Genomic DNA, 26,979 nt, shown 5'->3' on the forward strand with positions numbered 1-26,979 from the left:
GGGTCATCATCCTTGAGTTTCACTGTACTTTCGGTTCTTTACTTCATACAAACCCCAAATTTATTAGTTTGAAAAAAAAGATAACATGCCCCTCAATACTGTAACACGTCTGTTCTGACTCTACCGATGTGAGTGTGAGTGTTTATGTCGAAATGTTTAAGTGAGATATAAAAAAATGGCCAGCTTGAAAACGCGAACCAAAACTGTGACGCTCAATATTTAGATGTGGTAAGAGGAAATGGTACAACACACACACACACAAAGAGGGCTTGTAAGTTCACCTTTCAGTGTCTGCACTGTAATGGTAACAACGCAAGAACATAGGGATTATTATGTCACACAGTCCTAGAACAAAACAATGCATTACCCGTTGTAAGCCATTTCATTGGCTATACTTATTTTCTTACCGCGTTCGCTTCGAATTGACTTGAGTAGCTATTCAGACAGTGACGAGAATGGCCATGCTTTACTGGGTCTATCCTATAGGCGATTTATATAAAAAAATATTTTTAAAATTAAACTAATGCACGAACAATCGTACCATGGGCGATCCCATGGAAATTGTGTCCGTCTTATTGCAAAATACATCAACATTTAATTTAACCGTGCAGATCGCTAGAACAAACCTCTGATAATACACATTTTGAAAAGTGTTGTGTGACACGGATCGCCATTGTCGTTTGGTGTCTGCTTTCTTCTTCGAAAAGAGATCGTTTCGTCTTGACTATAAAAATTTAATTTGACTAAGTTTTACGCACTACTTGAACTCATACATTTACGTTGTAGGTGTAAGCCGTCGTTCTCAGTTTTCTGGAAGTTCGTTTTTGCGTTTCTCAGATGTGATACTATTTTTTATGGACCGAACGAAATTTCTTTTGTCGTGAATCAGGACTCGTGGTTTTGTGACATAATTGGAGAGCATTGATTAAAGCCCAGTTATGTTGTCTTCGAAATCGCTGACACGGATTTGAACTAACACTTCAGGTTTTGTGTGAGGCGATACGGTACATCATTGCCTTTTACTTCCTCAATGAAATCGTTTCATCTTATTGCAAAATTACATTTGACTAGGTTACATACGCGGCAGGTCTCTGTATATAAGGAGAGTGTCTTAGCGTCAGAGTATTCATTCCGCTCTCAAACGATCAAGAAGATGGAAGAGTCAGCACAGATCGACCTGCTGGTCAAATATTTGCTAAAAGTCATACGAAAGCATAATTCACAGGCGAAAGTGGCAACAAAACTTACTCTTTTGGTCGTTGATTTGATGAGAGTCAAACGAAAGTGTGTAAGTGCTAATGAAGTTTGCTATATCTGCAAAGGTAAATGGGTATTTGTCTCCAGAATACCTGCTTCGTCTAAGAAAGAGACACAAAAGTCAAGATACCTAATATCGTTGTCAGGAGAAAGGACACTGGAATTCAGAGTGCCTTACGAGAAAAGAGAAGAAACAAAAACAAGACGAAACAGAGAACAGGGATTCAGAAGAAGAAGAAATTGAAGATGATGAAGAACTTGTGCCAGTAAAGACATGGAAATGGAAAAATTGACAATGTGAGCCGATGCGTTGGCCCTGATGTGAAATTTCATACTACCTTCTAAAAGAGAATAGACCAGAAAGAAAACGTAAGTGTCTCTTGGTCTTGACATTGTATAATAAGGATGGCGTGTTTTGTTTTTTACTCACACTTTATGAAATTGTGCTCTTTCACCTCTCTCTATCCCTCTGGATCATGTTTTAGTTAGAATTGAAATGGAAGGATGTTTTCCTTCACGTACGCTCTTTAGGCATGCAAGTCGGTAAACAATAGTCAGTCTATTCATCCATCATTTTGTGTCTTGATGTTTCCTAAATCACACACTGATAAAATAACGGGTTAAATGGGTTTTGTAGTGTTGCGAGTGGGGGTGGGGAGGGGTGGGGTGTAGGTGTGTGGCAGAGTTGGTCATTGCAGGTGAGGGCTTAGGTGCTTTCAAAAAACTTTTTCTTCTTCACTCTGTGTTGATAGTATATTTGGGGTTTGTATGCGTTCGCGTACGTTTGTGTGGATAGTTTATTTGGGGTTTGCATTATCTCCCTTCTGTGTTGATAGTATATTTGGGGTTTGTTTTTTCCTCTTCCCTCTGTGTGTGTGTATGTGTGTGTGTGTGAGTGTGTCTGCGCGCGTATGTTGTGTGTGTGTGTGTGTGTATTGGTCTCTGTTTGTCCCTATAAAACTCACTTTATCCCTATCAGATACACTCTACCTACCTACCTACAGTAGCGCGTATTCAGGTCAGCCACTTGCAACACTGTTGCCATTTGTCCCCTAGTGTTCAGTACAGTGACGTCACTGACGCTGGAAATTTTGAGACTATAAATATCGACTTAGGGATTTCCACATTTTGTAGCTATACATATATACTAGAATTCATAAACAGGAACGTCACTCAAGCTGAGGCTATAAAAAGATAGAGGGATTTTCCAAAGGAAAAACCCACAAGCTGGAACTATAAATAGATAGTGGGATTTCATAGGAATTTCAGCTGATTATAGATACATAGGTATTTATCCATGATCGTCACAGAAATTGATATTGTAAGTAGTTACTAATTTTATCCATTTTAGTCTAAACCATTGTAACTTAATTTTCGGGGATATGTTTATTTTTCTTTAAATTCTGGGACAATTTCGTCATTTTAACGTTACTTTTAGTCACATCCATTTTGTCGTTGAGCATTTCCTTGCTTATAGCTATTTATAGCATCATTACAATTATGCAAATTTTTGAACACCCCAGCAAGATTTCAGGTCTTGGTAATGCTTTATATATAAATCCCACGCTTGTACTAGTGTATGTATGTTTCTGTCTCTGTTGTGTTTGACCCTCTACCATCATTGTCCCTAGATAGTCCCACCATGTTCAATTCCCCTTGACGCTATACAGATCCACCATGTTCAATTTCCATATGTTAAATTCCCTTGAGGCTATATCCCCCAGGGGTTTCCGTAATGTTAAATTTCCCATTGTCCCTAGACAGTCCCACGATCTATTCCCCATGTTAAATTTCCCTTGTACGTAAAGTGACCCACGATTTATTCCCATGTTAAATTCCCTTGTACGTATATTGGCCCACGATTTATTCCCATGTTAATTTCCCTTGTACGTATATTGACCCACGATTTTTCGCCATGTTAATTCCCCTTGTACGTAGAGTGTCCCACGATTTTTCGCCATGTTAAATTTCCATTGTACGTAGAGTGTCCCAGGGGTGTTTTTAATGCTAATTCCCATTGTACGTAGGGTATCCCACCTTACTACTTACATTCCATCTGTATACCACAAATAAGGTGTACCTCGAAATGCCCGCAAGTTGGCCGTTACTTATAACTATCTCTTAAATACAGGCTTTAAACGATGTATTTCGATCAAACCTCCATCGCAATATAAATTCCACAGAATAATCGCATACATCGCACGCATCTGGACCCAAACGACGACAGGTTGGCCTGCCAAATAAATAAGTTTGTTTGTTTGTTTTGTTTTGTTTTTTCGCTTTCATTTTATTAAATACATATCAAGAATCAACTGAAAGAATGTATATACTAATTATTTGAAAAGAGTTTTCCGATTTATATTGCATGCATTATTGCAATGTTTATGGCTGTACATCAGACTATCAAGATGTTTCTGATTTCAAGCCCTATTAAACCATACCTAATTAATTTCGATAAACCGAAACACATTTCGCCATATTTGTATCCTTTATTATTAAGATATTCTCATGAAAAATATTGACTTCATTGCCTGCTTATAATGGACATTTTGTTCCCCGGAATGGCAGTGGGTTATCGCGCATTGTTTGCTGAATATATGAAATGCACGTTAATATTCTGCTCGAGTAGTGTCCAAATTCATAGGGAAAATATTCATTATTCAGACCGCTTGGGTGACCTAAATGGTTAGAGCGTCTGTCTCGGACGCCAGAGGTCTTGCGTTCGAATTACGGCCGAGTCATGCCAAATATTTATAACAATGGTACTAGCAGCTGCCTCGCTTGGCTCTCATCATTAAGAGGTTAGTGTTAGGGAGGATCGACCTGGTGGCAGAATAATGTGCATTAGTGGGGCATGATGCTACATGTCTACGGCATCACTACTGCCACTCTGCAAAAATCATAACGATATGACTGACAAATAGTTAAAGCTACGTTAAAACTCTAAATCACACACACATACAGATAATAGCTCTATGTATAAGCAAATGTAAGTTACGATTACCTGTCTGCTTTCTCGCGGAGTTGTATTATTCTTACTTCTTTGTCACTAAGCTCATCTTGAAGTTTTCTGGAATGTAATAGATTCTAAACTGATATCTTAAATATAGTGTGCACATATGTCAGTAGATATTAGTAGGCATGCATACTAAATAGTATTAGTATGATACAAACGTTTTCACACTGACGAAGACTATACCGCGATAGTCTATTTTGTTATTAGTTTCAGTGACCGGCTATGGCTTTTTCGTTAATAACATAGGTCCTCATCGATACATTTCCACTAAGAAGTAATTTGTATGCAGTGCCAAATATATCATTAATACAGTATGCATACATATTGGTATGAGCGTTAATAAAAGTGATATAGTTTTCAGTATCCCATACCTTTAATTATGTTTGTAATATTAGATTTTTGTTTGACAAAGGTTATGGGTTCCAGCTAAATTTCAATTCAAATGTACTAATTCTGATAAAAGACTGGGTTTTAACTGGGTGCTTAAATCGACCTTAGCCCTAAGTCATTGATATCTACTAACATTTGAACTTAATATAGAAAAATATTTATCTGGAAGTTTGGAGATCTTGACGTAACTTAACTAACAACCGTGTAATTTATTTCCCTTCATGTTTTCACTCTTTTAAATGAAAATATCATTTTAGATATATCAGTTAGATGACACATAAGATGTATGGCTGGAATTTTACATCCATAGTAATTTGTTAAAAACCAATATTTGTTTGAAATCTGGTGTTACTGTTATCGTGAAGTTATAGTGGTTAGCTGTACAAGATATATAGTGAATTCTTAACTCAGTGATAAAATAAATAGTGTGCAATCCTCTGAATATTTTCGACGCAAGAATAATATCTATAAAACAAAGAAAACACATGTTCGTGAAAACATCATAGTTCTATTCAAGCATGGCATCACCGAAAATATTAAGTTTGACCAAGATTTAAACATGTTAGAATTAGATTAACTACTGTTTCTTTGAGGATTGGGTTTTTTGGAATATAATATATATTTTACATCACGTATGACTGTTAAACGTTCTTGTACTTAGTATATACCACCTAGCAAAATATATACCAACCAAATATGAGGTATTGCTCAAAATAAAAATGTTGAAGGGATCCAGATTCCTCTTAAGAGAGGACATAACTACGGTTGGAAAGTAGAAAAAAATAAGATCTTCATTAACGTATAAAATTTCCAGGGAAATGCACCAAACGGTGCCCATGATGCTCGTCCGGAGGTTGTATGGGTGTCAGTTGGGTCTGATAGTCTACCAGATTCAGATCTTGTCGCTGTGAAGATTTTACGATCAAAGCATATTTGGCAAAGTTTACTCTTATTTCATGAGCAAAGGTCTTTATGAGGCAACCCCGTCCTAGTGATATGTCACGGTATACAATGCATATTACCCACTGAATCCACCATGAACGGGCTTGAGGGGTGCTGTCTTCTTTCCAAGGTTTCTCTGGGAGAAATAGTTGACTGTGACAAAATGGCTCAGTCCGCTTCAGATAACGTGTACGCACACGTAAGGGGTCGTATTCTAAATCCTCTTGGGTCTTGTTAGTATAGGAGAACGCTCGTATGATGACTTTTTATTGTCCACTGTCGGCAATTCCACCTGAACCTGGTAACGTCACAAGGACCGACGAGCCATCTGATCGAAACTGAAAGTAGCCTGGTTCAACAGAGAGGGCGTTCAATTCAATAACTCTGCATGCCGATACATGCCGAAGCAAATATTATCAGGAATCAGGTTTCGTATGAAAGGAACTTCAGCAACGTCCTCATTAAAGGCTCGATTTAATTCAGTAAAATCAGAGCCCAGGAAATATTCGAGCCTGGAAAATATGTGAGTGACTTTGGTCTATACAAAACAAATTTGGATAAAAAAGTCAAGAAGATATATGTTTTGACCATAATGATGGAACGTGCCTTTAATCTTAATCGGAGCCAGCATTGTGGACTCGAACATGGAAAGAAAACGCAGACACTTGTGTGTCAGGGGCACTCAGATTGATGAAGCTTCTCAATGTGTACTTGTTCCTAAAATCGTGACAATTCCCCTCGTAAATCATTGAAGCGGACGGACTTCGAGCTCGTACAATTATTTCCGTGACTGAAGGATTGAAAAGGAGAACGGTCCGTACAATGATGAAAATCGTGTATCCAATGCTGTTTGAGACGTTTCGGCCTGGCCATGATCTGCCTGTGTAGATGTATCAAAATATAGATGATCCAGAATATATCCCGTCCAGATAGGGGCAGTCAGCATTATTTTTTACTCCTTGCATCTCAATTCTATATAGTCTTGAAACTATGACATTTGGCGGTACGTAAAGGGCCACATAATTTCTCAACTGAGAGTATACTCCTGGAGAAACGAAGGTAAACATTTTATGATTCCACCCAATTGTAAATCGATCTTTCATCGTACGACACCATAACTGACGAATCTGATGAAAGACGGACGGATAGAGGAACCAAACTTTATGTAGTATCTGTTCCATTCTTTACGGAGAATTGGCTGAGACGCTGTGAATGCCAGGAATTTGTCCGAACTGGATGTCGATTTTGCTTTGGACGCACGAAGAACGCAATGCATAGACCAGAATATAAAATTGGGGTGATTTGGTACCGCCCTGTTGTGCGGATTTATGTCACGCTCAATCAGGTCCTAAAAATAGTTGCTCCAAATATGAAACTTCTCGTCTCCAAAAGATTGATGTAGAGATCGGGGTCCTCCAGACGCCACTGTTCGTTAGGTGTCGACGTCCGATAACATAACACATCTGCTTGCGTTTGTACACATGGTCACATCCAGATGTGGCTGTTTAAGTAGGAATTCCTGTCGTGAACCACCAACCTTGGTTGCGTTATTGGCATATGAATGATATTACCTCGTTTGTTACACTGATCATGTAATAAAGCGGCATTGAAGAGTGACGCTCTTGAGGTAATAAATCATCTGCAGAGATCGCATTTAGAGGCAATCCAGAGGGATAATATTTATTGTTGCATAGAACAATCAGAGAATAGCAAAAACTCCCTGTCTGTGATCCATTTTGTATTAGAAATTGATTCGGCGATGACGACAATTCCGACCATCCGAAGATGAGGAAGACGTATCAGGTTCAGTTGGGTTATAACATCTAAACCTAGATGGACAAACTGATGGGATGGACAAGATAGTATAGGACGATTGGTCTAAAAACCAAGATATAAAAGTAAAGTGAGATAGTTCGTTCCCTTGAACAGTTTGGAAAGACCGTGTGCTTCTGGATGATGTGATCCAAATACACCGCCATGGAAATCCCCTGTAATATCCACGTCCAATGGCTCAACCTGACGAAGTACATGATGATATATAACAGAAGCCAAACGAACAGAAAACACAATACAGTAGATGATGTCTCCATCTTGAATACCACTGGCCATCCTAACCAGGAAAACATAGAGGAAAATCGGTAGAATCTGGACTTCCATCAATTTCCGACGCCCGTTTCTTGGTACGCGTCTGGATCACTTGCAACGAAGATGATTCCTTAACCGAGACTACTTACGTCAGGAATGGACAAGACGAAAGGGAAGGGGTTGGCAAAACGAGAAACGAAGCCCTTTTGAGACAATTTGGTTTTCCCAATAGCAAACAGGAGTAGGGCGCCTACTGAACAGATAATTTTCCGCGAACGGCTGGAGGCATGAGACAACGACGAGAGAGTGGAGGCATGTGCGTAGATAAATTGTTTCCTATCCCCTTGACACGACTGCCTCCGCAACTGACTAGCAGATTGAATTCGTGCATAGGATAAGGAGCGCAGCTTGGTTGTTTAGTTGAGCAGCAAACGATCCCGTATCATCTTGTTTCCTGTCATAACATCACTGAAGGTGAATCAGAAATTAAGTAAAAGGCGATTATTTCAGCGCACAGAGATAGAGGGGAAGTTCTTTGGCTGACCGCCTCGCAAGTCCTTTATATTGACACCTGAGGGCAGAGGCGATCCAGGTTGAGTTTCACAGGGTCAGAGCAGGATGTACATTGCCGGTCTTGTCTGCGAGCCTGCAAAATCTTCGACCCGGTACGGACGACTTGTCAAACACAAAAACATCCATTACTATTGTCGGACGTACGGACAGCAGTGTAGACGTCTGAAGGGATGGCACTTTTAGACGGATTTATCAATAAGATCCCCTGTAATGTCCACGTCCCATGGCTCAACCTGACGAAGTACATGATGATATATAACGGAAGCCAAACGGCCAGTGAACGCCATGGATCTAGGGTCGAACGGCACGGTCGACATCCAAGACGGCATCAAAACTTAGGTGTGGCTGTACGGTATGCCTCGAGAGAAGGACGGCTTAAAGGTACTGTAGGCAGCCCTGCCGGCATCAAAACTAAGGTGTGCCTGGACGGCACGTCTGATTTACACCTAATGCGCACGGGCGTACAGGACCAAAGGCCATTCTCAGACATGCGAGGGAACTTCCGACACCTGGGCTGCCTAGAGTTGGGTGGAAACTCCCCTAAAGTGACGAAACTTTGGCCAAAAACAGAGCAAGGCAGAGGAACATAGAAATTGTCTCTCAAGTCATTTATAAACCCAATGCTCCACGATGTTGAGACCCGAAGGGTACGCTCGGACTTGGGGGTGGGGAAACATGCTCCACCTGGGTAACCTAAATGTTGGTGCCCCCTACCACCGTATCAAATTCTCAAGATGTAACAACATCCTCGATAAGGCGGGCCAATAAATCACTACTCTCGATGATTTGACTGTGCATATTCAAAATGCATGTACACTGGGTCCATTGATTCCCACGTCACTACCTGACTCTCACAGTTTTTTTAGAACAATCGACCATATATTCTCCTACAATCTGGCGCACATGCCTCACGAAACCGATGATGCATACATGAGCCACGCGTTTTCTTTCTGGGCTATATTCTTGCAGTTAACAAACTTAGTCTCTATTTATTGATAACCTAAAACTATAAAGTAACAAGAAGATACAAAAAGAAATGCATTAAAAGGTCAGAGACAGCCTCAGTATCATTGAACATAAATAAATAATTAGTGTACGCGTACACGAACTTCAACACGTTTTTAGTGTAATGCTGCCGTGTAGGGCCATGCTGTTAGAGAATACTAAGTCCGCATTGGTGAACAAAATTTTCATGACATCAGCCAAACAATCAAGACATAATGTATAGCACCTGCAGAGCAATCCTCAGTTTGTCTTTAGTGGTGCTGGACTGAACAGGTGGTAAGGTTTATAGTCCTAACGTTTATGTGATCGGGAAACGTATTCGAGGAGAACAGCAAAGACAGAATTAAGCAAGTTAAGCATACATTTCGTTTTCCTTCATGTCCCTCCATACTGATGTGACAAGTTCTATATCTTTATCTATTTTTGAAGATTGCTCTGTTTGCCCAAATGTCTTGGCAGGATTGCGTTTTGGTTGGCGTCCGGTAGCTGTAAATTTGTTGGCCCTCTCTTGAGTCCGTTCATTGCTTCTATCGTCCCCAACAATCATAGAGGTAAGCTGAGAGATTTGTCTGTGTATATAATCAAGTTCCCTGAAATATATAAGTTATATCTTGTTTCTGCTGACTTTTCTGTGCCTTGGCTGGCTGTTCTATGTAATATGGTTAAGTCTTATTTGCATGTGCATATGTTTTTGTCGCATTTAAATGAGACTATAATAGCTGCATGTAAGTGAAAATCGTGATACAGTATTAATGTTTAAGAATTCCAACATCTTCGAAAGCAATAAAAGCTAAAACAATTTACAACGCACATGAATCAAGACAATATAATCAAAAGGTAGTATACGTAAATGTAACTTTCTCATTTCAGTCGAAGAAAAAAAACTTCATTTTCAATAGGGTTAAATGCTATAAGTGTAAAAGAAAACCCTGATATATTGGGTTTGATATTCCATGAAACATTTTGAAATCTTGTATAAGGTTACCGATAAAAGATCTCGTAAAATCTATAATAATGGTAAGGGTGCGAAAAGAACGTTTCAATAAGAGAAAATGGGTGATAGGTGAATCAACAAACGTACGTTTCAAATTCATAGAACTTTTTATGAATGTTTCCAGCAATTGTTGTCAATTCTATAAGTGACTTGTCAGTCTTTATGTCTTCGGGTGGTTTCAATTCCATTTGAGGCGTCGCTTCTCCGACAATTATACTTCTATGAAGGCTGTCCAGTATTAGTTTCAAGTATTTGTTCTCCACTTTTAACCGTCTCGTTTCGCTACAAAATAGTAGATGTGAATATTCTTTAAAACGTGTAGCAAACTGATGCTATGACAAGTATAATAATAACTATTTCATTTTTCATTAACATGTAATGTTGAGCATCAAATGTTTAGAGAACAAGTGTAACGCTGAGGAAAACAAATATAAGATCAGGAAATGTTATTAGTTGTAAATATGAGTTCTGTTACAAATTTATCTTAACAACTTTAATCTACCTCTTAAACATGTATCTAGTTTATTCAAACGACGGTGTACATTTGCAAACAAGACGTGAATCGTTTCTCGAAAGTATGAATGCAACCTAATAGACTGGCCATTGCAAATACAAACCCTGGGTATTTCTCGGTTATGATAATTATTTTTAAATACCCATTTCGATGGGGGAAAAATGACAATAAACGGTATCATTCGTCATCCATGTGTTACTTCAGTCTGGTGTAGAAGTGAATGTGATTAACTCTAATTCATACAAGATTGCCTATACTTATTTTCTTGGATTTTATCTCGAAATAGTGTGTCTAACAGTTACAATTCTAAATCCAATGAAGTATATGATAAGTCGTATTTTTTAATTCGTTTTATTTTATAGGGGTTGTCAGGGTTTAAAAGATAATTAAACATTAAGCACAAAAGAAGTAATATGACGGTGTCTGGTTTTGTTTGTTTGCCCATTTCGGTCCTTGACGCCCGCCATAGCCTCTATTCCCACATGACCATTATTAACTCTTTAGACACCAACACATATTTAGCAATTTCATTTTCCATGCATGTGTTAGTGGCCCGAGAGACTCCAAAACACAACAATTTATTACCTCTCTTAGAAGTGGTTTTACTCAATAGCTGTTCGTATTTTGTACCGATCGATACACAGTACAGGCTCAGGCAATGAATGGATTTACTGCGATAGCAATGTGTTTTATATCGATAGCCAGTTCCCTGTGTGAATAATTGTAAATATTCGCTGGTTGTTATTTGTGCTTGTACTTGTTTGTGATCCTCCGCTCCTGCCAAAACAGTCTAAATCTCTTCTGCACTGATTATTTTATCCTCGATCGCAACCGAGTACTGATCGTATAGAAACTGCTCTGTACGGCTGCCAAACATTATGAATAGATGTGCAATCTTGAATGCAGTAGCGTGTGCATTTGTGTTAACCCCCTCTCCCTTCATTCGTACGTACTAAATGCATGGCCCCTTAGTGGTACATGATCATGATCAAGATAATGCCAATCATTTATCAAATTTCCCATTCGACATCACGTACCTTTACGTCCAACCACTCCAGTGCCATAGTGGTTAGAGCGTCCCCCTCGGATGATGGAGGTTGCATGCTGGATCCCATGCTAAGTCATAACAAATACATAAAAAATGGTACCAGTAACTGCTTCCCTAGGCGCCCAGAATTAGTGTTACAACTGGTCGGCCTGGCGTCAGGATAATATCACTGGGTGAGATAAGATATATGTCTGCGGAAAGATGCCCCAATGCTGGACATCAATAAAAGCTGCTACGCTGTAGATATCGTAGCGATATGATTGAACAATTGTTAAAGCTACATTAAACGTCCAAACACACAAACACACTTTTACTTCCAGTTATAATAAACAGATGTGTTCATGTTTTGCGCACCTTTAAAATGTGAGGTATAAGGTTTATGAAAACAATTTGCACCAGAACGGAAAACTAGAATTCCATTTGTTAAGGTTGTTAAGGTTGTCTCTTCGATTGGTTGATCACCTTTATTTGATTAAAATTCCCATAATTTGATAACACGAAGTTACTAGGCTTGGAGGTGCAGGCACGCTATCGAGTTGATTTCTTACTCTTATTGAAGTATAGGCGGTATCAACGTAGTCTTTTAATCAACGTTACCAACACGCACCTCTCTCTGATTCCACCGTTATCAGTAAAACAGATTCTTTACTGTAAAGCCACCAAACAACTTGACAATCATATATTGAATATCAAAATTAGACGTTTCAAGTTTACCAGTTTGATAACAACCTCACCAGGATTAACACTGACAATAGCACGAATCGTAAATTGAGACAAATCCGTTTCAGAGGACAATCGGCTCCGATTTACCTAAGCACCGCGCCGTCGGGCTGTGTAATGTTAGTAAATGCTATTATATATTTGTTTAATATTAAACGTTTTTTAATGTCCAATCAATTAGTGTTTACTGTGCTGGCAAACGCTCAAGTGCAAGCAACACTTGAATCACAAGACCATTATTTGGGACCATCTAGCTGAGCTTGTAATAGCATAGTCATATAAACTTCAACTGGGGGTACAACTCCATACTAGTCAAATTACAAACAATGTTGATGCTACGTCACGTATGCAACTCAATGAGCACCAGGTCTTGTCAAATCCAGATTAACGATGTCGGATTCACGTGTGGGTGGCATCATCGATGCAAGTTCATTTCCAACAAAAGCACCACAATATTTGATTGCTTTGCAATCGCGAGCAAATTAAGATTGGTCAACATCGTGATCTTCTGCGACATAGTAATAGACAACCTATACCCGAGGATATTCGATGATTCGTACCTGATAATCAGATGCATTCATGTTCCTTTCTTATACGGCATCCAACTAGTCATGTCGCTACGACCTCTTACGTGTGACAATTTATAGTACTGTCAAGCACTGGGGAATCATACCGCAGACATTGGAATGGTGTCACACTCAGTCACATTAACATGACACCACGCCGACCAGTCGGAACACAAGCATATCTGCGAAATGATGCCCCAGTGTTCGACATTACTATAAATCACACACACACACGCACACAAGACACATTATCCTGACACCATGCCGACCCGTCTTAATGCTAACCGCGGTTTGACCTAAATTGTACTCTAATCAATGGAAGACTACAGGTCTCACAACCTGTCAAATATCCACCAAACGCACACCCGCACGGCCTCTCTTCGTTAGGTTTATGTGTCGCCAGCAGTTCTCGCCGTAGAAATTATGCAGCTGTCCCTTAGCACAATGAACTATTATAACTACGCTACCTTAGGCCGGTCAAAATATGGTTTATAGGCACTTTCAGACAGTATAACTGTACTACATGTGCCACCATGGCGTCATAAACGGTATCTGCCGAGTCATTTCTTATTGATTTCATTGTGTAATTTACCGGTTTTCTACCGTAAATACTGCTATTGCAGTCACACCACCAATGAACACCACTTGATTTTAGTAGCGACATTATTATTCCATGGACACTCATTCCGTTTGGACCTGAATTCACTACTAGTGAACCATGGCATCATGGAAATTTACTAACACTTTACTCCGTGACGTTTGCTCCTAGTAATTAGTTAATTAGTTCGGGCAAAGTAATATCTCTATTGCACAGAATTCCAATAATCCCAATAATCAGACAAGTAACCAGACAAATCTAAGGGTTCCTTAAAACGAGACGCTATAACCAAATGCGCATATTCCAAATTTATTATATTACCCACGCCTTTAAAAGGATCACTCGACCTCGAGTGACACAAACATCACACTTCTGATGACGTTCCCCAAAATTCAATCAACAACTCGATTAATGATTCCCAGAGATGATTAAGACAAAACGCTGAATCAATGGACATGTTTCTAATAGCCCTTCACTCAACATCTACAACTAATCTTTTTTATTTCATTTTCTGAATCACTATGTGCTTAGAAGTAAATTAAATGCCAACAATAAACACAAATTATCCAAGCCGAATCCAACATGAAAATGTTCCAACAAGTTATTCGTGCTTAAACTCTCTCAAAATGTTCTTCGGAGTTTGCTACAAGAAATTTTTCTCTACATATAGGTCTCTAACAACAAGACAGCAAATCTAACACAGGACTATTCCTGTCTACCAAACAAAAAATCAGGTCTGGAGTTTGTGTTTCCCCCATGATACACGTCTCCCAAGAGACCTTTTTACACCTGAACACGATATATTTGTCGACTCAGTCTGTGTCAGCTGATCCTATCTTCTTACAACTAACTCACTACTAATGGACCAATGCTACAGTGCCATAAGAAAACCCACTCCCAAAAGCAAACGTTTGGAACACCGTCACATACACAATTCAACTATACTGTGGTATACAATACATTGAGGATGATAGGGAGACGTTCACTCTTCTTACTCCCTAATATTACACAGAGTTCTTTGAATACGGCACTTTCAAACGGTCGGTCTTGGTCAGATAACAGCACACAAGACATACACAATCTAAAAATAAAATTATCCAGCAACGCTCTTGCAATAGTGGTGGCTTCAGTATTAGGCAGAGGCACCGCCTAAATCCACTTAGTGAAATGATCTCCAATTACAAGGGTGAATGCATTTCCATCCTCTGTTTTCGTAAGGTGTCCCAAGATATCAAGGGCTACCAGCTCTCCTGCTTCCCTAGCCGTTATGACCTGAAGTTTTGCTGAGCGCAAACGGAGCACGTCGCAGATTAGTTACGAATATCATCCCTCATACCGGGCGAATAGTAACGTTGGCGCACTTTACTGAGCGTTTTGTCAACACCTAAATGAGCCCCCGCTGCTCCATCATGGCATTTTTTTAGGACTTCTCGCCGCCAACTGTATAGTACGAAGATGAATCTTTTAACTGGCTTGCCGAAACCATCTAGCCAAACTTGCACAAGTATCTCGTCCGACATCTATAATAATTTGCATGCCCCCCCCCCCCCGATTAAGCCTTAACGTCTGCTCTATTCCCAGATATTTCATCCCAAGCAGGGCCTTGCTGTGGCTTTATCCCAGCTAATAACTCGTAATAAAGTTGCATTTTGTCTCTTTATCTCTCAAACATGTATCCCACTGTCTAGCCGTATAGAAGATAACTCCACGGTTTGTTTACTACAGTATTTGCAACCGTTGCAACGTAAGCGACTCAAACCATTGGCATTGGCATACCAGGCCGCTGAAATAGCATGACTAAGATACCGATCAGAGGGTATATTTGCTGAGTTTCAAATCTAGGACGGCCCTAGAAGACAGGTAAAGACCCGTGTTTGAATTTCCAGCAACTGCTCGAACGTGCTTTCAAACACTCTCACGCCGTCGAGATAAATCAAACAATCTTCATATTGCAACCCGGCTAGGACGACTTCCATTAATCGCTCAAATGTCCCTGGTCCGTTGCATAAACCGAACGACATGACTTTAAATTGACAGAGACCCCTTCTCGTTGCAAACGTTGTCCTGGGCCAATAAGCCTGTTCAATTTCTACTTGCCAGTACCCCGACATCAAATACAATGTCGAGAACCAGTTCGTTCCAGACAAAGAATCGAGACTATCATCGATTCTAGGAAGAGGGTACGCTTCCTTCTCTGTAACTGCATTTAGCATCCTGTAATCCACCCAAAACCTCTTCTTCCCATCTGTGTTTATCAACTAATACCACTAAGGATGCCAGGAGCTTAGTGACGATTATATAACCTCCTTATCGGCATGTCGTCTACTTGTATGTCAATCCATTGTCGGAGCTGGAACGGTAATCGTCTGTGTGGGACTCAAACTGGCGAGGAATTCCCTGTCTTGACAGCGTGCTTGCTAAGGGTTGTCCTGTTCAAGTCGTCATCATCTTTAGCAACCACTGTGCAAAATTCACTCAACTGTTTACTTAGGGCGGCTGTTTGATCAGGAACCAAATAGACGCTTGATCTCTCAGTTAAGTTAGCCATTTATAAAGGTAGACTGCTGTTCAAATCCTGTCGGGAACTGTCGACATTTTCTGTCGATAGGGCTGCACTGACATCAGCATAACAAACACCAGCCAGCAAGTTTCCCACCTCTTTAGTTTGGTTTAGCAACTGTATTGGCACTGTTCCGTCCATAGTCTTAATGACGGCTCCCGCGACAAGGATTTTCGTTTCATGTATAAGCGATGATAGATGATACAGAACTGACACCCCAGTAGCTAGCTCCCCACAACCAACATTTGCCATCCAACCTGGCCTGATAACTTCCCTTTCTGCCGGACCAATGATGTTTCCAGCCAAGGTGATACGATTACAGCCCAAAGATCCCGCAAAGTAGCACGGAAGCTTTAGTCCCTTCTTTTCCAGTTTACACTGTGTTATACTAACGTCGCACTTAAGGAGACGGACGAAATATAACCCAAGCATTCCATCGGGACTAATGTCAGCAACGACGAAAGCATGTCGTCTTCTAACGCATATCCAAACAATCAAATTTTTAGCCTGACCATACGTTTCAATTTTTGTTACTGGAGGCACTGATTATTTGACTATTCACAGTACTGAGTTTTGGTTTTCGATGACTAAGTGCTTCATACGGCCTCTTGCTGATAATAAAAACAGCAGCGCCTGTCACTGCTAGCAAAGCGAGCTCCACTCCATTAACAAGACATTGCGTGTACTGTCTCGGTTCCTTGTTTAGATAACGTACAGGCTTTGAATTTTCTGTACTTTTATATTCTTTTTCTTCGTTGGTCTCTTTGTCTCCACTGATCGTTGTATTTGCTTAAAGACTTGGTGCATTTACTTTGGTAATGACCCCAGCCATTACAATTCCAACACTGTACCCCTGATCGCCTTCTATCGCGTTGCTTACATTCCGACTGGAGCAAACGATCTAATCTTTCCTGATCATCTTCATTCAACTTCCTATTTTGTTCCATTAAGTTTAATATCTTTGCTTCGAGTTGTTCGATTACACACGTATCTCTACTCTCCCCACACTTGTCTGCAGATTCTTCATAACCGCTACAAGAAGAACTTACTGGTTTCTGAGATACACTAGCACGAAGGAAAGCCTCCCATTCGACCCCATCTCTGATGACTTCTTGGAAACTGCTAGGGCGATGACTCCAAATTTCAAGCTTCATCTCGTACAACACCTAAAAAATAATCTTTTGTAAGCCTCTCGCGAATATCAGGTGGGCAAACGGGATATGCCAGCGAAACCAATCTTTGTATCGCTTGACTTAATTCAGGGAACGTTTCCCGCCCCCCTCCCATTTTCCTGAAATAGCTTCGGAGCTGTGCCTTGTAGTACTCATCGTGGTTACGAGGCGCAAAGCGAGCTTCCAGGGAAGCTTTCAACTTCTCAAATTCGACTTTACCGGGCTGGACCTGGAGGTATGTAAATACTCGGAGAGCATCGTTCCTTAAACACGCTGCCAAGCGCAATCCCTTTTCAGTTTCGCTGCAGTCATTAATCATTGCACAGTGTTTGAAATATGTCATATAGTCGAGGAAATGTTGAGAACCATCGTAAGTATCTGCTTGAACTGTTGTCTTAGTTGAGTTAGAGCCAGAGAAGAACTAAACTCTGTTTTTCCAGTGTCACCTCCCCCTCGTCACATGTTGGTCTGGCGTCTCTTTCTTCATTTGTTTTTTCATCTTACTGCGGCTCGGGATCTACCCTCTCAGATATTCACGAGCAAGAGATGGGTATCATATATGTGACCCTTTTCAACATCACAATAAATATTATCACCAAGTGTTTGACTCCTGGTGTGGATTGCTCGTTACACGTCGATGATTTTCTAATATATTATCGATCAAGCACAGTCATACAATTGAAAGACAACTATAACAGAATATCAAAAAGATTCAAAATTGTGCCAGTACTAACGGTTTCAAATTTTCGAAGTCAAGCACGGTATGTATGCATTTCTGTCAGTGACGAAGAAATCATGATGAACCTAAACTCACGCTGGAATGAACAACTATTCCAGCTGTTGAGGAAACAACGTTTTTAGGGATTATCTTTGACAGAAAACTGACCCCTAAAGAATGTGAAAGCTAAATGCTTGAAATCTCTATATCTATTCAATGTAGCAGCGCACACTGTCTGGGGTGCTGATAGAAAATGTATCCTCAGTTTATATAGAACGTTTATTCGCTCCAAACTGGACTATGGTTGCGTTGTTTATGGTTCAGATAGGAAGCCATATTTGAAGATGCTTGATCCAATTCATCATCAGGGAATAAGACTCGCTCTCGGTGAATTTACGACATCAGATATGAAAGCCTTCTTGCTGTAGCAAACGAACCACCGTTATAACATAGAAGAACCAATGCTTTCCGCACAGTATACTCTCAAATTAAGATCAAACCTTCGCAACCCTACTTTTTCGACTGTTTTTCAACCCAAATACAAAACATTGTACGAAAATAAACCAAACGCCATAACTTCATTTGGCATTAGAATATCATCCAGCCGTGAAAGTACAAAAATAAATGTGTCTAAAATTTATAAAACGTCCTTCTCCGAAACAACACCCTGGCTACTTAATCAAAAGTACTTTTCACGATGGAAACAAAGTCGAGTCAATCCCTTCCATCTTCCACAACTCTTATCATGCACTCCTCACCGAATTTAAAAACTACAAAAAAATTATACCGACGGATCAAAAGATGAAGAAAAGGCTGATGCAGCCTTCTTTAGTGGAAAACACACAACACAAGTTCGCTTACCAAATGGCGCAAAAATATTTCTACCCTAAATCAGAGCAATAGACCATGCTCTGCAGTATATCTAAACCGAGTATTGTAAACAGCATCATCTTCTCCGACAACCTATCAGTACTTCAGTCACTACACAAAAGAAAACTGTAGAACCCATCGTTGACCAATCTTCTTGCCAAAAGGACTTAGCTGAGTACCTCCCACAATAATGTATACTGTTGGTTACCTAGCCATGTTGGTATTTAAAGTAATGTAAAAGCAGATCGCGCTGCTAAAATGGCCCTAACTCAAGAACCATCTGATTTTAAAATGCCGTATAATGATTTTAAACATAACATCAAAGAGACTCTACGTCAGAAGTGGCAGACATGATGAAATGAAGCAGCACGCCATGAAGCCAACCCTATGATAATTGACTCATTCCCACAGAACTATCCTTAGGTAGGAGGTAATCATTGCAAGAATTCGAATTGGTCATCCGAATATAACCCACTCCCATATACTGAAAGGTGAAGACACACCAGAGTGCCTTTCTTGCAATGATCCATTCACTGTTAAGCACTTTGTGATAGACTGTTCTACCTGCAACCTACGTGCCATCAGTAGTACAATGTACATGACATGAAGGAACTTTTTGATACAATTAACATCACTTGTATTGTGAAATTCATGAAAGAAGTAAACATTTATTATTAGCTAAAAAATATGCCATCCCCTAGAGCAGTTTTATATAATGTATATACCGTCCTTTTTTAAATTCATTTTCATCTGTCTTCATTAACATACACCATTTACATCCCATGTTGCTCGGGAAGCTTTAGTTTTCACCGTTACCATCGTATCGTCTAAATTTCAACTATTTGGTTTTGATATCGCTGGTTGATATGAGACTTTTATAATTTATAAACGATTATTAATAAAACCTTTTGCTTGGTGCTAAATAGCCTCACATTTTGGTGCACCGTTAAAATACAATTAATCAATCAATCAATCCAAATCCGCCGTGGTAACAAATACATATAAACGTACGAACGCACATGTTATCTTCATTCCAAACAATGATCTCAATAATTAATTTATAAAAGAAAATATATATCTGGAACTCCTTGTTGTGTGTGCTTCTACAATCGGTTAATCAGAAAAAATAATTAACTTCATGTACTTCCTGTCATATTTGACTCTGAATACGTAGTTATGTCCTGTTCAGCAAACTTTTCTGCCTTGGGCTGAGGAAAATTGGCTTTGATAATCAAAACTTTTATTTCGAACTATGACAGTTTCAACCCGATCGTTGTTGTTAGACAAAGAAGTATACTTTATCATTGGCCTTTGAATCCCACCCAACCGATAACTTTAATCGAAAAGAATTGTATGTGATTGTACAGTTTGGATTCAAAACCTGATAATGAACATGGAATACTTCCTGAGTCTTCAAAGTCAGCTATCCTTCGCTGTATCCTGTCCAGCATGCATTTTTTTCAGTGGTCTTCCCAACCCACTAATTCAATTTGGCGAGTACTTATTCAATACATATGAATGGGTTATATTAATAAAATATTATACCTGCATAGAGTCTGCAGGTTATTCCTACTTTGAAACCGGTTATATAGGTTTGACATCTAGCCTAATATACAACTTTACATAATGTTTATGTCTAAAAAAGGTTTACAGTGTGCTGGGGGAAATAATTCAAATTATAAGATCATTACATTAAAGTAAAATAAAAATTTCATGACTACTGGATCTGACCAAATGTATTAATTCCAATCCAACTATAATCTAAACGCGAGTCAGTGACATCAAATGGAAATATGGGAGGAGAGAGTCTAAAAGGAACTAGACTGACTACATTTTGAAAAGAATAAAGAACACTGGACTCCTAAAAGAACGACTCCTCTGTAAATAGAAAAGCAGGAAAGCATAAACAAGCAACAAGCATTCAGAGGCATGCAAAAAATGTCAACGGAAACTTCTTGCTGTGCAATCCCAATCTAGTCAAACATGTGATAGGCAAATTCTTCTCGAATTTCACTTTGTTCTTTTCGGAATTATATATACTATTATCCTGACGAAGAAGATAACCTCTAATCACCAGATAAAAAATTTGCAAATATAAAGTTGTTTTCAAATCCACCGTGGTCATGCAGACACACACACACACACACACAAACACACACACACACACACACACACAATCATACCAATGCACGTAATATCTTCATTCCGAACATTGATCTCAATGATTAATTTATCAAAGAAAATATATATAGGGACTTGCAACCCACCCCAAACGACAAAGCGAACTTACTCCATGCAAAGCAATGAATTACTTAAATGGAAAAGAATATATGCGCACATTTTGTGAACTATGTGTGATTGCACAGTTTGGAGCCAGAATAGATAGTGCACTTGTTATGCTTCCTGACTATTCAGAGTCAACCATTATTACCTTTATCCTATCCAGGACCCATGTTTTTGGTCAGTGGTCTTCCCAACCCACTAATAAAATTCAGGGCGTACTTACTCAATGCATATGAATGGGTTTTATTTATATCTTCATAACGTCTGCGTGTTATGTGTGATTGTACAGTTTTGAATCAGGCTAGATGATTACCATTCTCTGCCTTCGGAATCTTCCATCTCAAAATCTTCTGATGTATTATCTTGAGGAGGCGTATCTTTCTCCTGGGACCTGATAACATTTGGGTATGACAATAAATTGATCGTTAAAAATATGAACAGTTTCCCAATCCATTGCCGCTTAAATTTCAATACCAATTAAAACTCTCCTAGGTAAAGCTCATAAGTCGAAGGTTATTTTTAACGCAAACGAAATAGGTCATTAATTCATGCAAACATAATTTTAATAATTAAGCTTTTTTCTGAAGAAACATTTAACCAGACATACAAGATATGGATGTTAGTACAATTTTCAATATTTACCTTGGTGTATGCACTGCCATTGTACGCTGTCAACATTCGATGCCATGGAAAGCGCAACTCACGCATATATTAATATATATCAGAAGGCTTTGTTATTTCCATATAAATAGGCAGAGGGAGATATCTACGTGGATGTATTTATATGCTAACAAATGTTAAACGAAGTCCTGTAACGTATGTATGCTTTCCTAATGCAGAATAGAACCAGGCACCAATACGCTGTGTAATTTTGAGTGCATTTTCTTCACAAAGCGAAACACTATTCTTCAAGGTAATGTACGATAATAAAAATATGTTAGACAGTAGATAAATTCTCTAAATACATGTGATGAAATAATCCAAATGGATTTTGTAGGCATTCCCATTTGACATGTTCTTATTTTGTTCTCCACCTCACTTTACTCTTCACTTGCTACAGACGCATCAGTATACAAACACTATGTTTTTGATAAATAAGCAAGTCGAGGTGCACAAATGAAGCAATATTCCTAATTTTAAACCGGTTATATAGGTTTGACATCTAGCCATATATGTAAATGCACATAATTTGTATGTCTGATAAACATAAAGAGTCTGTTTAGAGAAATAAATAAAATTATGAGATCAGTACATTAAAGTAAAATAAAACTTTCATGACTACCGGATCTGACCAAATGCATAAATCCGAATCCAGCTATATTATAAACGGGAGTCAGTGAAATCAAATGATTTGGTGTAAGGAGAGAGTGTATAATGTAGAAGGAATTACACTGACTACATCTACAAAAGAGTAAGGAACATTGGACTCCTAAGAGAACGATTCCTATGGAAATATACATGCAGGAAAGCAAACACAGATAACATTCTGAGGCATGCAACATTTTTCAACGGAAAATTCTTTTTGAGCAATCCCATTCTAATCAAACATATGATAGGCCATATTTTATCCAATTTCACTTTTTTCTTTTCTGAATAATAGCTACTATTCCGTTGAAGATGATCATGATATCTAATCACCATGTATTAGTTTTACAAACATAAAGTGGTTTTCAAATCCATTGTGGTCACACACACTCAAACACACCAACGCACATATTATCTTCTTTCCAAACAATGATCTCAAAGATTAAGTTTTCAAATCAGATATTATTGGGACACTCGTGTGATGTGTTCTCCTACAGTTTGTAATTAGACAAAACAATTATGTTTGTGTACATTCTGGTACATTTGACACTGAATCCGTAGTTATGTCCTGTTCAGCAAACAGTTCTGCGTGTGGGCTGGGGAAATTGACTTTGATAATAAGACGTTTCTTTAGAACAAGGACATTTTCATTTGATGTTAGACAAAGAAGAATACTTCGTCACTAGCCTTTGCAACCCACCCCAAACGCGATTGAATTATATCAAATGGAGTTTTGCAAGGAAAAAGTGTAGAAGAAACTACAATGACTATATATACATTAGAACAGAGAAAACAAGAATCCTACATAAACGGGAACTCTGGTAAAAGAAAGCCAATAAAACCAAAAGCGCACCAGATTCATTGTTACTTTTTAAGCAAATTACCCAAACTTTCAACAGATGGCATTTCCAGGTGTCTAAAGAGACTTTCATATAATGCATACCCTAGATCTATGGTACGTAAAAATGGTAACTTCGGATAACACTACAGACACAAGTACGTGCAGGACATATGCTGTCGTTATTTTCCTATTGATATACCAAACACAATAGTGCCTAAATGCGACGACATTGATTTGTATTTACTTTCAATGACGATGTATGATGTCGAACCAAATGTTCCAATATATAATTATTGATGTATAACCCATTCTTATGAAACGTGTGATAGGCCAACGTTTGACGAATTTCACTTTGTACTTTTCTGAATACTAGCTGCTAATCCCTAAACGATGAAGATGACCGCTAATCTATATATATATATGTCTGTCTGTCTGTCTGTCTATCTATCTATCTATCTATATTCTATCTATCTATCTATCTATCTATCTATCTATCTATCTATCTATCTATCTATCTATGTTAAATATGTATATCAACGATTCTTCCCAAATGTTTTCGACTAACATCCATTCCAGCCTAAAATCAACAGATATAGTTTAGTCAAGGCACGCACTAGAGGTAAAGCATTCTCAAAAGAATGAAATTGAATGTAGGCGATCCATCAACAAAAGTCGATATAAATTAGTATTTTTATTATAACACAACATGTTTAAGATGTTGTATCCACGTATATGTATGTTCTATATGTAAATGTAATGGTTGGTTGAAATGTGTAAGTTAAATTAATATTGATGGGTTATTCTTGTCACAAATCAAACGTTTAGTAACTTACCAGTGCCATATTCCTATCCCTCTTCAATCGACTTCCTTTGCAGATCCTTGATTTACTTCCCTGTTTATTTCGTCGGGTAGCTAGTATTATATTATTTATCGGTATCTGCTCGTACATGTGTGTATTGATTTGTGTATTGACCTTATCTATCCACATTTCACATACATTTACAATATTAATGTTGCTAGCTTTCACACATGTAAACATTTTGAAAACATGCCAATCTTTATTTTTTTTTTACTACAGAAACACGACGCTAAGAGACTATGTTAAGAACGTTAGTAAATCACAGCTAGTCTGATTATGTCCCTTATATATTTCTATATTTTTATATAAAATATAAATGTACTAAGGTGAGATGTGCCAAGACATTCCAATTAACGTTAGGCATTAATTTGGGCGTATGTCGAATACTCATGGTTGGGTATATCGTATTTTCTTGATATCATGGCATCGAAAGAAGTGATTGTTATTTCGGTGCAAGTGAACTCTATGCAACCAGGTGAATCACACCCTTTTGCTTTGTCATCCAATGCCAAATAATATAACAACAACAAAAACTCATTGAATATTTAATTTTCTGTTATAGCATAATGGCCCTGTTTACCCAATATTTTTGTTGTTGCTGTTGTGGTGGGGTTTAACGCCATTTGTTCAGCACACGATAGACTATACATGGCGGCCAGTGTTAATGGTGGACGAAGAACCCGAGAAAACCTAGGAAAGACCACCAACCCACGAGAAGCTACTGGCAAGCTTTTTCACATATCCACATTGGCTGAATCCGAGACTCGAACCCAAGCAAACAGAGGTGAGATGGAAGTGATCCGTAACGGAGGGCGCTTTAGACCACTCGGCCACTCGGGGCCCCGTCTACCAAATGAAAGAAGTATTCTTTACCGTTTGGGAAAGCTGAATCAAAAAACAATCAACGTCAATATTGTTGTAGGGACTACAATAGGACGTTATAAGAAGACATTGACAATGATCGTTTTGAGGGACATAATAACTGAATGTACAGCTCGAATAATGCTCTCATACTCACTTATAGATATTACAAATTTGACCGATTGGATTCTAAGTTTACAATTATTTTATAGTTGTGTGGCCTCATACCACTGTTGCCATACTTCATTGTCGAGGTAAAGGTAGATTAGAAAAACTAGAGGGCCCGTACTAGAATGTAAAACGCTTATCTCTGAAGGTTCTACATTATCAATGTTATCTATGTGATTTTAAGTTGAACTAGCTAGTGAGCAAATACAAAATATGATAAATACAATCACACTTGATTCCATGGATATTATTTTATAATTGTGTATCGGAATAGTTTGTAATATATACATTAGAATAAAGCGTTATACAACTGTACAGAACGTATAACTAGCTGTTATTACAGTCATTCCTTTTCCAACGTTGTTTGACAAACAATACCACTTCAAATACGTCAAACAGATTGTACTTATGGGAAATAATTTGACCTTGTTTAAAGGAATATAGTGTATATATTAAGTATTACAATTAAGTAAATTACAATTAGATTATAAAATCAGCTTTATTTTACACAAATAGTTTCGCCCTACTCGGTTCATCGCATCGCCCTCTAGCTTCTACTCAAGAACATGCAGCTCCCTTACAAGGTCGTGAAAGTAATGAAAGCCCTTTATACTGACACCATCAGCTGCGTTATAGTCGATGGCGAATGTTTGCAGTGGTTTTATATCCACAGCGGATTTAGATAAATATGTTTAATCACTCCGAATGTTGTCCAGCCACCAATGCACTTAACAATATAATAAATGGCACAAAAAGGTTAGCTGGGTAAAAACATGGAGTGACCAAATAGTGACCAAACTTAATTATACTAACGTTGTTATACTGTCCGAGTTACTACATATCTTACTACTCAGCCCGGACATCATACAGGAGGAACTAAAACGTTCGAAATATGTCAAATCTTTAATAATTCGTATATAAATGTGGCATTAGAAATTAGTAACAATACGCATTTTAATGCTTTAACCCATGAGTTTCGGGGCTATTATCGACAACAGTGACACGAGTAAAATGTTTCAATATAAGCAGGTTAACCATAACGAATTGTATAAAATAATAAGTATATTTCTTCCCAAAGCTTCAGGAGGGGATCAAATTCCTGTTAAAGTCTTAAACGCTTGGGCTTATCCTTGTGGGATATATTACACATCTCATTAACAAATGTATACAAAAAAATATTTTTTCCTGATCATCTGAAGGAAGCTTAAGTACTTGATTTTCAGAAAGAACAAATTTTTCTTGATATACATAATTATAAACCTTTCGGTAGTTTGACCATCATATCATTGTTAGCAAAACGTTAGGTGCCAGACGACTCTTTTAATATGCTCCAGGAGGAAGGCTTTTGATGAAAACAAATATGTAGTTGCAGTCCTGGTGGACTTATTCAAAGCGTTTAACTCTCGCACGATATTTTTATTGGCAAGTAAGGGCTTATGGTATGTCAGACGTCTCAGTGGGGCTCTTACTGAGCAGAGTCAGGCAAATACTACATAATTCTTGTCAATCGACAAACATCTCAGCGTTTAACAATTCCGTTCTTTTAATTAGTGTTTGTGTTCTTAGAAACGAACTCTTGTTACAGTGTAAACGAAAACTCTCACCCCACCACTCAATTTTTATATACATGTTA

At 38.5% G+C, this 26,979-nt stretch overlaps 1 protein-coding gene across 1 annotated transcript in view; it reads right to left on the minus strand.

Moving 5' to 3' along the window:
• Positions 1-24,332, minus strand: part of LOC149797527 (uncharacterized) — a 72,994-nt gene extending 48,662 nt beyond the window's left edge. Inside the window, exons 1-5 of the mRNA XM_089960426.1 lie at positions 24,291-24,332; positions 21,625-21,702; positions 10,350-10,544; positions 9,631-9,858; positions 4,262-4,327 (exon numbers count right to left, since the gene is read on the minus strand). Of these exons, the coding sequence (XP_089816552.1) occupies positions 4,262-4,327; positions 9,631-9,858; positions 10,350-10,544; positions 21,625-21,650 (515 nt within the window). The 5' untranslated portion in view covers positions 21,651-21,702; positions 24,291-24,332. The remainder of the gene's footprint in view (positions 1-4,261; positions 4,328-9,630; positions 9,859-10,349; positions 10,545-21,624; positions 21,703-24,290) is intronic.
• Positions 24,333-26,979: the final 2,647 nt, after the last annotated feature.

Source organism: Sinohyriopsis cumingii, chromosome 6, assembly GCF_028554795.1.
Source record: "Sinohyriopsis cumingii isolate HCF-2022 chromosome 6, ASM2855479v2, whole genome shotgun sequence".
Lineage (NCBI taxonomy): Eukaryota > Metazoa > Mollusca > Bivalvia > Unionida > Unionidae > Sinohyriopsis > Sinohyriopsis cumingii.